Below are 14705 nucleotides of genomic sequence, written 5' to 3'. Positions count from 1 at the left end.
AAATGATGTCATATTTATTCGAAAGCGATTGCAATTATAACATACCCATATGGATTATGGATGTCTATTATATGTATATATCTGACACGTACACAGTATACACATGTATATGACGATGCGATGAAAGAGAAAAGCGTTAAACGTTTTATGTTAGTTATGTGTAATATGTAAGTCGAGATTTAAGTATGTCAAATACAACGGAAACGGTACCTTCTCTGTCGAATTTTAGGTCTAAAATAATTGTTTTATTCATATACTATTTATATTAAGGTTATGGTATTACCAAGGTATTACTTTCATACTTTTAATTAGGTAGTTACTCCGTGGACATGAACCCGCCGGTAATACAAATACTTTAGTACTTACCTATTCTTATCTAAATACCTTTGTATTTATATAATAATAATAATTAGTATTCAGCATATATGAGTCCCACTGATAGGCCTCGTCTCATGCGCTAACACACACACACACACACACTTTTTGTGACACGACGACTCCAAGTCCTAATTTGCTAATTTCTTTTCTAACAGCTATTGAGTACATTCCTCATCAGATATCGGAGCGGAGCGGCCTAGGTGATTACAAATATCAGATCTGAACACGCCTTTATTGTCAATAGGCGTTAGAGTGCGTGTTCAGATATTTTTGAGTACCTTGGCCGCTCCGATATATCTGATGGCGACTGTAAATAAGGAATGAGATGGGAGTGTAGTTATAAAATAGGTACTATTACTTATCCTGTGTTCTATAATTCCCTGGACAGTTTTCTATCTCAAATGGGCAAGGGGGAAAAAAACACCGATTCACTTATAATTAATTTATTAACTAGTTTAACAATAGCACCTGTTCTTTTTGCACTGAATTATGCTGAAACAGGTAGGTTAGGTTAGGTTACATGAGGGGCCGGCGTGCAATGGCGTGCGCGCGCAGCGGGCCTTGCACCGCGGGCACCTCCGGCGCACGTTGGGTACACCACCGTCACACGATGGCTACGCCATCTTTACACGCGGAGTACACACTAGCGATACACGACTCGCCGCGGGCACAGAATAATATAATAGTTAGGTACCCTGCGCGCCGGCCCGGTGCGGGCTGCGGGGCGTCCCACGAGATTTCAATTTATAGCTACCCCTAATTATACCTTAATACTGCCAAAAATGTAGGTTAGTAGCGTATGTAAAATTAACTTATTTAATCAATGTTGCATTACCGTTAACCAATCTTTGTGTTGTTGTTGTCAATCCAGGTGAGTTGCAGTAGAACGCCGAGAAGCTATTCGAGCGCAGCACAGCGGCGCGCGGCGCATCTCGCCGTATGTAACGTCCACACTGCACTGCATCGTTCGAAACTTGGCACAGAACCCCACACCTTTGCACGTGACTAATACGAAATTAATGGGTCTCTATTGTTTGACATCATTATTGAAAGTCATAATGTAATGATTGTCATATTATCATTAGTCATAATTTGGTTTTTCTCAGAAACGCGTAACGTTGATTGCCATAAAACAAACCTAACCTAACGTAACCTAACTTATCTATAGGATAACCCGAGGAAAATCTTTTATGACTGAATGATAATCATTACATTATGACTTTCAATAATTATGTCAAACAAAGGGACCCCGAAATTAATTGAGTCACTTTGCGCAAGAGATATGTTCTCGGCGTGCCCCGCTGCGCCGGAGGCAGTTTACTCGGAGACGGTGATGGTGAGCTGCTTGCCGCGGCTGGACTCGAATCGGTCCATGGTGCGGATGTCGAGGATCAAACACAGCGACCCTCCCAGCGCCAGCACCATTATCGCCGTTACCATCAGCCCCGACCTGCGACAACAAGCCATGGGTCAAAATTATCCAACTACGGAATACAACTAGCCTGATACCTTGGTAAAAAAAACCAATGCTGGTGCTACTTACCAAATGGCGGCGGTGGTGAAGCCTATGCAGTCGAAGGCGTCTGCAAACTCCTCCGTGCTGTCCATATAGGGCTGCATCTAAAACCACACCAAAGACCAAACTGTCAATATTCAATTTTCAATCGTCAAACTTAGCCTCCTAACCTCTCATAGAGTTTTAGGTCATGATGGAAACCTAATAATATAGAGAATAATAGATTACATACCGATACCGTTTAGCAAGGTACGTTTTATGCTGCTGGCACGTACAGGGAAACTACACACAGAACATTGGCTAAACCAGACTGGATGCAGACAGGCCAAACAAGCCATGCCTGGCATCAACGGAAAGCTCACAAGGGTGCTCCTTCAATTAGGAAAGACCCGACTGAGCATGGTTACCAGTGTCATAACAGGTCATGGACTATTTAACAAACATCTTTTTATAACAGGTGTCACAGACAGTCCCCTATGCAGAGGATGCATGGAGGCAGAAGAAACAGCCTCTCACGTAGTGCTGGAGTGCAGCGGAGTGGCCCCATACAGGGCAAAACATCTCGGATCCCCGAGAGACCTCCCTGAGGTCCTACTCAACATCAAAGGTTTGATAGGTTTCCTCGAGGAGCTGGGCTGGCAGGACGAGCCCACCCCCATGTCACGCAAAATAGGCGCCAGTCATCGAGTTGCGGAAAATCGCCCGAACTACAATACAATACAATACATTGTGCGACGTGGGGAGTAAGTTAAAGACTCGAGTAACAAATATTCTTACCCCCGGAGTTACACACAATGTTTTTCATGACACTTGAGGAGAAAAAACTAAATTTTAAGCGAAATCATTCATAAATACGGTACATTTTAAACATTCGTCCGCCATTTTGAAATTTTAAATTTTTTGGCAGTTTAGGTATCAAAGGCAAAGACCCATCGGTATTCAGCCACAATGCCCACAATTGAAAATTGTGTAAAAAAAAAAATTTTAAAGCAAACAAAAAAAAATATAATTTATAAACGTCAGTATTTTTAAAAACTCATTTTGATGCCTACTTGGAATTAGTGACGTAATTAAAAAAAATATGTTTTTTTTAAGAATCCATAACTCCTTCAGTATACCTGCATGAAATAAGATTTTTTCTTTCTTTTTCGAGCAAGTGTGTGATTAATAAAAATACATTAATAGTTGGAAAATACCAATGAGCAATTGAAAGTTGTTGTTCGTAGTCGTACCTGTATGTCCGGGAAAGTGAGCGTAGCGCCATCGTCGCCGCGGTAGACCAGCGGCAGACCGCAGCGGTACGCCTTGCCGAGCACGGCGGCGGGCGCATCGGGCGCCGCGGGCGCCAGCAGGTGGAACTGCTTGCCCTGGCGCGTCACCTCGGCGCCCACCGCCGCCCACCAGCCCGCGGCTTGCTTGAACGTCAGGTCCAGCGTGATCTGCGCAGACGTCCCACATAATGGCTCATCATGGATCGCGTGGATTGGAGGGGAAGGCCAGTCGAGGCGATCCAAGGGCGAGCTGGGCCTTTTACTCCAAGGGGAACGCAAATGGGAGGTTGATCTTTGACTTCTTCGACGGCGATATCAAGAACAGAATTTTGATTGGTATTATGCTTTAAGTCATAGAATTAAATGATGAATGAATGAATGAATGAAATCGTTTATTCACAATGAACATATGGTAACATAAGATCTTAATTTATATACATTGCTTCCCACTATACATGGCTAATTACTTTCCCTCGTAGCTATAGTTTATTAAAAAAGTCGAAGAGCGCTCCAGCTTATAATAATTCGCTCAGCAAATTTACAAAAATACTTCGCAGTTTATTGCCAAAAGTTTTCATACAGACATTGTAGACCTTCCATTCCTAGCCTCCTTGATTGTTGTCCTTTCTCGATTTGTCGTATAAAATAGTACATTACGAAACGAGTGCGAAAAATAGGAAATTCGACACGAGTTGCGAATTACCTATTCGCACATGTATTGTACAACGTTTTACAGTACATATGGCCCTTTAAATTTTTGACATAGTTGCGTAATGTGCTAATTGTCGCACTAGTGCGGTAAAGTAGCTCCATATGTACTGTAAACTAAGTAAACTTCGCCAGTGAGTTGACAAATAGTGTGGTCTGTGGTCGGTAACCTTATCGCGTGTGTTGGCGTCGTCGGCGAAGTTGACGACGAGCGAGGTGTAGAGACGGGAGGTCTTGAGCGTCTGCTCGCCCACCGGCGCGTCAAGCCGCACCCGCGTGCCGTCCGCTAGGGACAGCTCCGGCCAGCCCGACGAGCGCACCAGCGCGCCCGCGCCTTTGCCTGCTTGTCCTGACAACGACAAAGACACTATCATCTGATGTCGAGAGACCACAAGTCTTCAGTGAGAAAGGTCTGAGGAGGACCATGCACCTCCTCACCTGACTGCACCAGGAGCTAGCAACAAATCGATCAACAATAGCTTGAGCTGGCGCCATGTTTTGCTTCGTTTAACTAGCGAAAATGTCAGTATGTACACGGAAGACGATAAGTCCAGGAAAAGCTTAGGGTTTGCTAAAATTTATCTGCGTCACACACCTGACGCATTGAACAGCGCTGCGGACAGCATGGCTCGCGGCAGACGCTCATCCTCGGGCGTCGGCGAAGAGCTGGGTTCCTCGGCCGCGCGCTTGGCACGCCACTCCTCGCCGTAGTCGGACGGACCACTCTGGGACACTGAGTTGCCTGAAACAAATCACTTCGTTACTGAGACATAAGTTAAAGAAAATGAATTTTTTTATATTAGAACAGGGTTTTTCCTCATAAACATACTTAGGTTTAAAGAACTTTTATTTCCCAAAGAAATTTACATTTCGCTTAATGAGAAAATTGCATACAATACAAGTGTATCTTGAATTACAAGAGCATCAAAAGAGCAGTTTACATTAAATGTAAGTACTCACTATTATATCTATAAAATAAAAATAAAAAACTAATATTACATTTGTACATATAACTATTAACTAAGGCAATCATTCTTATAATGATGTTTATGCTACACAAGTGTGTGGGTATTTTGCAAAACGTTAAAGTTAACTTATAATACTTATATGCTAATCACTGGTGCAAATGCTATGGTGTGCTAATTTCAACCTTATAAACTAAGCGTTTAAATTTACAATCCAAAAAAAAATGCAGTTGACTGCATGAGCTTATCGCACATTCTTTGTTGTCGATTCGCAAACTCCCAGGGCCGGACTTAGATATTAGAAATTACGTATTGATGCAATTTATGTTTGTATAAATTAAAACTTTTGCATTCTTTCACACATTTTGGCAGTTTGTAATAGAATTGTGCCCCTTCGAAACTTATATTCTTCTTACCGCTTTTAGTTCGTGCCGATTTAATACAGAGGTCGTTAGCATTACGTAAAGGCATGTTTCCTTGTTTAAATTTAGTTTTAAATGTTATTTCAGAGTGAATATTTTTATCTATTATTTTCCTTACTAGTATGCACGTGTTATAATAGTAAAGCTGATTTATATTCATTATCTTAGTTTCCGAATAAATTTTGGAACTAGAAGTCAAGCGATCATAGTTAAAAAGTGTTTTTATTAGTTTATTTTGTGTTATTTGTAATTGTTTGAGAGAAAATACTTAATAATTTATTCCTCGTGTCTGAGGATCGCGACAGAAAGCAATTAATCTGAAAACGGTTTCAGTCTAGAGAATTAAATTAAATACTCTCGAATCTGTAGAGGGTCAATGAAAAATAGAAGCTCCAACCACTCACCAAGGATTCCAAGAACTTGCCCATCTCCGTAGATATCCTGAAGACGGGCGAAGGTCTCCGTCATCTGCGCATCGCGCTCTGACCACGGCCCCTGAAGCGTGAGGACCTGCACACAAAACACAAGTCACACAACGCACAAACTATACACACAAAGAGCTACTGTATAGGACAAAGGACTGACCATGGCATGGCCAGACGAAGATCCAGAGGTGTTGAATGGATTATACTCGAGTGACAGGGTTGCGAGCTAGCGGATGTATTTTATACCCTAGACCCTCCTTCCCCCTACCCTAGGGCTGGAGTCAGGAGCTACTGGGAATCGCGTGGGAGTGATATCGGCTGCATCGATCGGCGCATTCAACAGGTCGGCCGTGCAGTGAGAGGTGGGGTGGGGGGTGGGGGGTTTCACCGGCCGATGTATATTCTCAAGTCGGCGTTGCAGTGGAAAGGGAAAAGGCGGAGGCTGCATCGATCGGCGTCCAACAGGTCGGCGGTGCAGCGTGCAGCGGGGGTGTGCAGGCCGCTTGGACCTAAATATAGCTTCTGGGATTTCGGCTGGGCTGGAAGCTTGATGTAGGTAACTGAATGTTACACCTCGGCGCGACGTGATTGAAATATCGAGCGCCGCGGTTGTCATACTTAAGATTTGTCGATTGGTTTTATGGTGTAAATGTTTCTTTCAACAAAATTATTTCGTCGTATTTGCTAAACTTTTGATAAATTTTATACTTAAGAGTCCCCGGCAAGCTCGGCCGAATTGCATTCCCATACAAACGTAGTTCCGCTCTCATTTTAAAACTACATACGTGTTGGATTGTTTTTTATTATTATTGAGAAACAAACAGTCTTAAAATAAACATGAGCAACTTGGCTAATAGCTACAAATTGATTTTTTATAGACCTATAGTTTCCTAATTCACATATCGAGGTACAATTAAAAAGTAATGATAAATAGTGCCAACTAGTGGATTGTAATGAAACTTTGCACATACAATGACATGAGATATATCTAGGTCTGTAATTAGTTTATATAGCTCCAGTTTATAAAACAAACGAAATAGAGCTAAATAAGTTTTGTATGAAAAACTTAAATTAGCTGAATTTTTTAGGGTTCCGTACCCAAAGGGTAAAAAAGGGACCCTATTACTAAGACTCCGCTGTCCGTCTGTCCGTCTGTCTGTCACCAGGCTGTATCTCATGAACCGTGACAGCTAGACAGTTAAAATTTTCACAGATGATGTATATCTGTTGCCGCTATAACAACATAAAAAGTACGGAACCCTCGGTTGGCAAGTCCGACTCGCACTTGTCCGGTTTTTTTAACTATGCATGGTACATATCTGAAGCTACATAATCTAATTGTAATTACAGACATAGATATACCTTATCCTATTGTAAGTATAAAGTTTCAGAGCAATTTAATCTAGCTAGTCCTTTTAAAATGAGAGCGGAACTACGTTTGTATGGAGACCCGCAGCTTGCCGGGGACCCTTAATGGTTTGGCACAACCGAACAATGGGACCTCCCTCGAACCACTTCGTACGTTTTTAGGGTTCCGTACCTCAAAAGGAAAAAACGGAACTTCAGAGGATCACTCGTGTGTCTGTCTGTCTGTCAGTCTGCCTATCTGTCCGTCTGTCATAGCCTATTTTCTCCGAAACTACTGGACCAATTAAGTTGAATTTTGGTACACATACGAGTATGTAAGTTTGTGACCCAAAGACGGACATGTGACGTAAACAAATGAATTTTAAACATTTTTGCCACTTACATATGGGGAGGTAAATGAGAAAATTATAAATTAATTTTTTTTTAACTATATCGTGTTACATATCAAATGAAAGAGCTCGTTGTGAGAATCTCAAATTTTTTTTTTGTAATTCTAAAATAAATAGCTTAGAATTTATTTAAGAAAATAGGCAAAAAATTACCTTTCACCCCGTTTATCTCCGAAACTACTGTCTAAAATTTTGAAAAAAAAAAACACAAAACAGTTCTTTCCCTATAGATCACAGGACAAGCTATTAGAAATGTGCAGTCAAGCGCGAGTCGGACTTAATTACTTAGTTTTTGATCCGACCCTACGGATTTTTTAAGGACACTCACGTTTCACATAAAAAATACATTCTTAAAAATTGTGTAATGTACGGAACCCTTGGAACGCGAGTCCGACTTGCAATTAGCTTGTTATAAAATTGAAGATTTTTTTCTCAAACTACAAATCATTGGCCCAATCATGATCAGGAAATAAAAAGAACTCAACTAACGTTATTTAATAACATGTTAAACAAGTCAAATTATAGTATGTAAGAGTAAAATGTTTACATCAATGTACAATATAATAGGATAGGTTATAGGTTTCATAATATGTACTTACCTGCTATTGACTTGTAAATGTACCATAATTTATCAATAAATCATTATTCATTATTCATTTATTCATTAAGGTCAAAGTCAGGTCAAAATATTATTTATTCAAATACTCAAATAGGCCTAGCAACAAGCACTTCTAATTGTCAAATTGTCTATTGCTCGAATATGCAAGAATGGCCACAATACAGAGACAAATATAACAAAGTTTCGAATTTCGTTCTTAGCTCAACGTAGGAGAGATACGTTATATATGGTCGACCTTCACCGATACGTCTGACGGATGAAACTTATATTTTATGAAAAAAAATATCTTCCTGAACATAAATAAATAGGGTTAAGTGAATATTTTAGGAAATAATCGCTTCGAAAGAAACAAAATGTGTGTAACAATTTTTTTTATCGTTTTAACCCTACAGTGTGGGATGTCGTTGGATAGATCTTTCAAAATAAATAGGGGTTTTTAAACAATTTTTTTTGATAAAGTGAATCATTTCGGCAATAATTATTTTGAAAGAAAAAAAAAGGATTTTTCCTTCTAACTTTTGAACCATCTAACCAAAAAAATACGAAAAAAAATCCAAAAATAGTGCTTAATAATCACATTCGAAAATAGTTAAAACAATTGTGATCAGTTAAGCCGTTTTTGAGTTATCGCTAAAAGTCTTTCCTTCTTATTTTCTTTAAAAGCCTGGCAACCCTTATTTGTGACCGGATTTTTGCTATACCATTGTATTCGCAATAAAATTACCATTATTTTGATATATAATAAAAACATAGGCAACCGAATTTATTTATGTTGTATAAGTTGTATACTTTCCATTGGAACTTATTTCGTTCGTCAGACAAATCGGTGAAATTTGAAGAAAAATTTTTTTTAAAACATTTATTAAAAATAAGCTTGACCATATTTCTTTAAGCAACCCTATTTATTTATGTTTAGGAACATATTTTCTTTCATAAAATATAAGTTTCATCCGTCAGACGTATCGGTGTAGGTCGACCATATATAACGTATATTAGACGTAATGTACGAACAAGTAGTATAGGTACAAGTGAAATGCACGCGCGCGAACGCGAGCGAGGCGGGGAGAATGATTACAAATTACCTTATTTTGACATAAAAATGTAAGTTCGAATTGTTCTGTAGATATCATAGTTGAGCCTAAAGCTTAACACCAAATGAAATGGTTTTACTGCGCCTTTAACACGGCCATACAAGCCATAGACCTACTTTTATACAACATGTATGTAATGTAGTCTCGTAGTCTCGGTCTCGCCATGAGCCCATTCAAATAATGGCTCCACTTTGAACAACCACATTTTTGGAATATCTTACTAAATGCCACAGTTAAAGTAATGTTGAAAAATTGCTACCTACCTAAATGTTTTTTTATAATTAAAAAAAAATCTAAATAGAAGTGTAATTAAATTGTTCCTGTAATATTTATTCTAATGTTATTATTTTGAAAAAATTGCATAATTTTTCGTTGGTAAACTTCAGAGATAAGGAATGGGGAATGGTATTTTTTTCACATTTTCCTTCAATCAAAAATTACTCCGAAAAAATAGAAATTGTTTTGTACTAAATGTTCAATTAGAGCTCTTTCAATATCCTACTTGAGCTGGTAAAATAACATATACTAATCTATGCTGGTAACTAGATTTAAAAAGTTTGCCCCCTCTATATTCCGGGCATTTTTCATATTAAATAAAAATTACTTACATAAAAAAATACACTTTCTATGTGTCTGGGTTAACGTTGTTCATAACTATTCCAAATTTCGAATCGATAGCTTAAGTAGTTCTAGAGATAATTAGCAATGTGACAGACGGACATTTTGGAACGGAACCTTAAAAATACAGCGAATTTAAATTTTTCATACAAAACTTGTTTTTGCTCTATTTCGTTTGTTTTATTATAAGCCAGAGCTATATAAACTAATAACCTAATATCATTGTATGTGCAAAGTTTCATTACAATCCATTACGTAGTTTTAAAATGAGAACGAATTACGAAACTCCGTTTGTATGGGAAGGTGGAATTCGGTCGAGCTTGCTGCGGACTCTTAACTTTTAACCATGTGTAAACTTGAGTAAATTAATACGAGGTGCTAATATTTAATGAAAACATCGACTGTTACAGTTTTTGTGTTTACAAACAACTATATGGCAGCGCTCAAGCGCTGTAACTGTCAAACTGACAGCTATATATGTATAGGCCAGTGTTACATAGAAAAGGGATGCGCTTGGATGTTGCGCGATTGGAAGCCTTATTGTATATATAAGTCATACGCGCATAGTATATAGTCATAGCCGTATATACCTGGGTTTCGTTGCTGACGTAGTCAGGATGCACGTCAAGGAATGCCTGCGGCAGCGCCAGCACGGGGCGGTGTCTCAACGCAGTCCTGAGTCTCGGCAACTCGGCCCTCGCGCCGCCGCCGCCGCCGTCCTGGCTGTTGAACACCACGACACACGGCTGCTGTGCGTACAGACGAGTCAACTCATCTTGGGTAAGCGCTTGAAGCGCTGGCCGGCGGTACTGCTCTAAAGACTGTGGCCCGAAGAAAAGGAAAGGGCCTTCGAGATTAGCCAGGCTATGCCCGGCTAGGGATATCACGAGCACTATGCTCCACATCGCGTTCAAGTTCACTTGACTGGGTACTGTCTGGTTTGGGTGAGTCGCGCGATCGATCGCCGCGCCGCGCCGCCACCGCGCATGCGTCGCGCCGCTGTCATCTTGGGGTCGCGGTCGCGACCATAGATAAGGATTATAAGGAATTATAGACCGCGGGCCAGGAACATATTTCCGTGACCAATCGCTTCCCGGTCGAAAACTCGTATAGTGGTTAACAGCTACGTATGATGAACCCTCGTGAACGTCAACTGCCGCTCCGTTGGTGGGTTGAGGAATTTGCGCCCGGCTCGCGGTCTATTAAGAAAAGAATGTAAAATCATTCCCCGATTAAAAAATCAGAAGTTATTTTAAACCTAATTACGTAACAAAAATATTAAAATTTTAATCACCAGTAGTCCCGCCGTGTCAATTAAACTCAATAGTAGATAGCAACAGCTAATAGGCGGCATGCGTGTCTGAGGGCCTATCGCGATCACCGAAGTTCGCTAATTGTATTAATCTTTCTCTGTCACTCTAATTGGAGTAAAAGAGAAAGATGCCCGTAATTTGCGAACTTAATCGCAGTAGGTAGGCACCAGCAGGCAGTAGGCCCTCTGCATTGTTTGCTTTTTTAGGGTTCCGTACCCAAAGGGTAAAAACTGGACCCTATAACTAAGGCTCCGCTGTCCGTCTGTCTGTCTGTCTGTCACCAGGCTGTATCTCATGAACCGTGATAGCTAGACAGTTGAAATTTTCACAGATGATGTATTTCTGTTGCCGCTATAACAACAAATACTAAAAACAGAATAATATAAATATTTAAATGGGGCTCCTATACAACAAACGTGATTTTTTTGCTGTTTTTTTTTTGTAATGGTACGGAACCCTTCGTGCGCGAGTCCGACTCGCACTTGGTCGGTTTTTTTACGTACCTAACCTGTGGAGTATATATCACAATAACTTTATTATATTGAGTTAAATTTTCGTGGGAATGAATAAACAATCGCATTTTGAATTGCTTTATTGTTTACTAGCTTTTGCCCGCGACTTCGTCTGCGTGGAATTAGTAATTTGGGTATCTTAATTCTTAAACAAATCTGCTTTTTAATCCATCCTTTTTCCACCCCCAAACTGGTCCACACTATACATTTCCACCCCATTTTTTACACCCTTAAGGGATGATTTCGGGGATAAAAGTTATTTTATATCATTTCCCACAGGTCAAACCATCCCCATACCAAGTTTCATCTAAATCGGTTGAGCGGTTATTGATTCCCCATACAAATTTCCACCCCCCTTTTCACCCCTTTGAGGGGTGACTTCTGGGATAAAATGTATCCTATGTCCTTCCCCGGGACTCAAACTATCTGTATTAAGCGTGAAGAGGTAACACACAGACCATTTAACCCACAGCTGCTAAATCGTAGAAGAAAACATAATGTTGCCCCCATATCAACTACAAAATCTGTATTTGCTAAGAGACAATTTGGAGCGCAATCTGCATATGTGTACAATAAAATAAACAAAATACCAAATATATACAATTTACAACTATATAAATGTAAAAAAATATTAACCGAGTGGCTTAAAATACTTAACTACGAGGAGACAGAGGCTCTGATATATTAAATTAAGTTGATATTAACTCAAACTCTAAAGTACCTACTTATCAGTTTTAATATAATAAGTAAGAAAATATGACATTTTACATTTTACAGTACCTATTGTATAAGAAAATACCTATTGTGTAAGAAAAGTACGATACATAGTTCTATGCTTTACAGTACCTATATATAAGAAGTGCCGATTAGTACATCACCTCACCACCTGCACTCACACGATCTCATACACCTACACACACACATACACACACACTCACTCACACACACACACACACACACACACACACACACACATACACATTTAATGTAGATAAAATTGTATTAGCTTAAGTTTTCTTTCTGCTTTTGTTAAACTAAAAATTACTTGTTGCTACGGAGGAGCGGGGCTTCCTGATACAGGTATAATATACTTAAAAGGAAGTCCCAACCTACTACCTTGTAATGTAACATTTTATTAATGAAATAAAATATTTTCATTTTCATTTTCATTTTCATTTCATTTTCACAGACAGACAGACAGACAGACTTTCGCATTTATAATATTAGTATGGATAGTATGGATTATTCTTATATCAGGTAGAGCTACAGTCTACACAATCAAACGGAACTGGCCTGTACTGGCTAATTATGCACCTAATGAAGTGAAATGGAATATAAATATATGAGATAAAATAACCTGCACAATGAGCGGAATAAATAAGATATGTAGGTATTGTGGATATGAGAGGACGACGGTAGATGTATAAAAAATACCTAGGTACTTTTCCCTCCTACGATCTTTTCTGCTTTGCCTTAAAGTTGACTGGTGCCTTATGGCATTAAGTTCGCCTTTTGTACATTAAGGTGTTCTTTTGTGGAATAAAGTTTAAATAAATAAATAAAATACTTTTCAACACACTTGCTCAAAACGACGTTTTTATTCCACCGATTTTTGGCTCATAATCCTAGATATTTTAATATGCGCGCGTGCTCTTTCAGTGTATTTTTCCACTCGTGCTTTTTCATTATATTATCCGACTGAGTTAAGAAGATAACTGATTGCTAATAATATGCATGGAAAGGGAGCCTTCTTTAATTGGTCGGACTGGCGGGCACGGGCGCGCCCGCAGGCGAGTGCGCGGCGCGCGGCCCGTTCGGCCCGCCCGCCGCGCCGCCCGCGGCCGGGGCGAGCGAGGGCCGGCCGGCAGTACGAGTATGACAGATTAAACACGCAATACTGTTTTAACTATTAAAATTTGATTAATATGATTTTTTTTTTCTCGCAAGTGTGTTGAAAAACGTATGAAACGCGTGTGCATTGGTCATTACACACATCGGCTTTCGCGCGCTCGCTTACAGCTCGCGCGCACAATATCGCCTCGTGTGTAATGACCAACTTAGCACACTTGTACGATACGATACGATACGATCATTTATTGATAAAAAATATTTTTACATGTCATTATGTCTTAATACCAGGTTCTTAAATCTATTACACTATTCATTATTTGAAAATTACTTGGCTAACTAACCAGTTTCTATTTATCATAAGGATCCAATCTTTATTACTTAGTCTGGCACTCGAAAAAAAGCGTCCAACGAGTAGTAGGCCTCATGCACTAGTTTATTTTTAAGTTTATTTTTAAACGAGCAGTAGCTTGTAGCATTTCTTATCTCGTGTGGCAATGCATTGTATATCTTGGGTCCCATCGTGTGTAGACATTTTCTCGATTTGGCAAGCCGTGTTCGAGGAGGTCGCAGTTCGTCGCACCTCCTGCTATTCTCCCCTCGCGTGTCACCGCGTGTAGGAAAGTGCGCAAGATTACGTCGCACGTACTTTGCCACCTCGAGAATGTATACACACGGTAATGTGAGTATTTTAGTGGCTTTAAATAGCTCTTGAGCCGGATGGTCCCATGGGACCCCTGATATACAACGTATCGCGCGTTTCTGCATAAGGAATGGTCTCATTCGGTCAGCGGCATCCCCCCACAGGTCAACACCATATGTAAGTAAGGAATGGGCGTAGCCAAAATAGGCCTTCCTGACATTGGCCGGGTCGAGACTAGGTCGCAGTCTACCTAATGCGAAGCAGGCAGACGACAGGCGGTCACATAACCAGTCTATGTGTGGACTCCATGATAGTTTGCTATCTAGTATCTATAACAAGACCGAGGTATTTTACTTGATCGACCTGTGGGACGAGCTGGCCGTTGCACGTGATAAGCAGCGGTTGGTCCTTTTTACCACGCAAACAGAAATGAACTATATTCGTTTTCTCTACATTAAATATCATACCGTTGACTGAAAACAAAGATGCTACTTGGTTCATTACCTTGGTTAGTTTTGTTCCAAGTAGGTCCTGGCTGTCAGCCGCAACGACCACACAACCGTCGTCGGCGAACATCACGATCTCGGCATCGTCCGTGGCGGCTGTGAAATCGTTCATT

The 14705-nt window shown here is 40.1% G+C and overlaps 1 protein-coding gene across 1 annotated transcript in view; it reads right to left on the bottom strand.

Annotated features, from left to right (window-relative positions):
• Nucleotides 1-877: 877 nt before the first annotated feature.
• Nucleotides 878-14705, bottom strand: part of LOC134750715 (uncharacterized) — a 38194-nt gene continuing 24366 nt past the window's right edge. The window contains exons 20-26 of the mRNA XM_063685951.1: nucleotides 10361-10634; nucleotides 5665-5770; nucleotides 4469-4615; nucleotides 4044-4222; nucleotides 3127-3333; nucleotides 1922-1998; nucleotides 878-1828 (exon numbers count right to left, since the gene is read on the bottom strand). Of these exons, the coding sequence (XP_063542021.1) occupies nucleotides 1696-1828; nucleotides 1922-1998; nucleotides 3127-3333; nucleotides 4044-4222; nucleotides 4469-4615; nucleotides 5665-5770; nucleotides 10361-10634 (1123 nt within the window). The 3' untranslated portion in view covers nucleotides 878-1695. The remainder of the gene's footprint in view (nucleotides 1829-1921; nucleotides 1999-3126; nucleotides 3334-4043; nucleotides 4223-4468; nucleotides 4616-5664; nucleotides 5771-10360; nucleotides 10635-14705) is intronic.

Source organism: Cydia strobilella, chromosome 20 (assembly GCF_947568885.1).
Source record: "Cydia strobilella chromosome 20, ilCydStro3.1, whole genome shotgun sequence".
NCBI classification, from domain to species: domain Eukaryota; kingdom Metazoa; phylum Arthropoda; class Insecta; order Lepidoptera; family Tortricidae; genus Cydia; species Cydia strobilella.
This window is presented reverse-complemented; position numbering and strand designations above follow the sequence as displayed.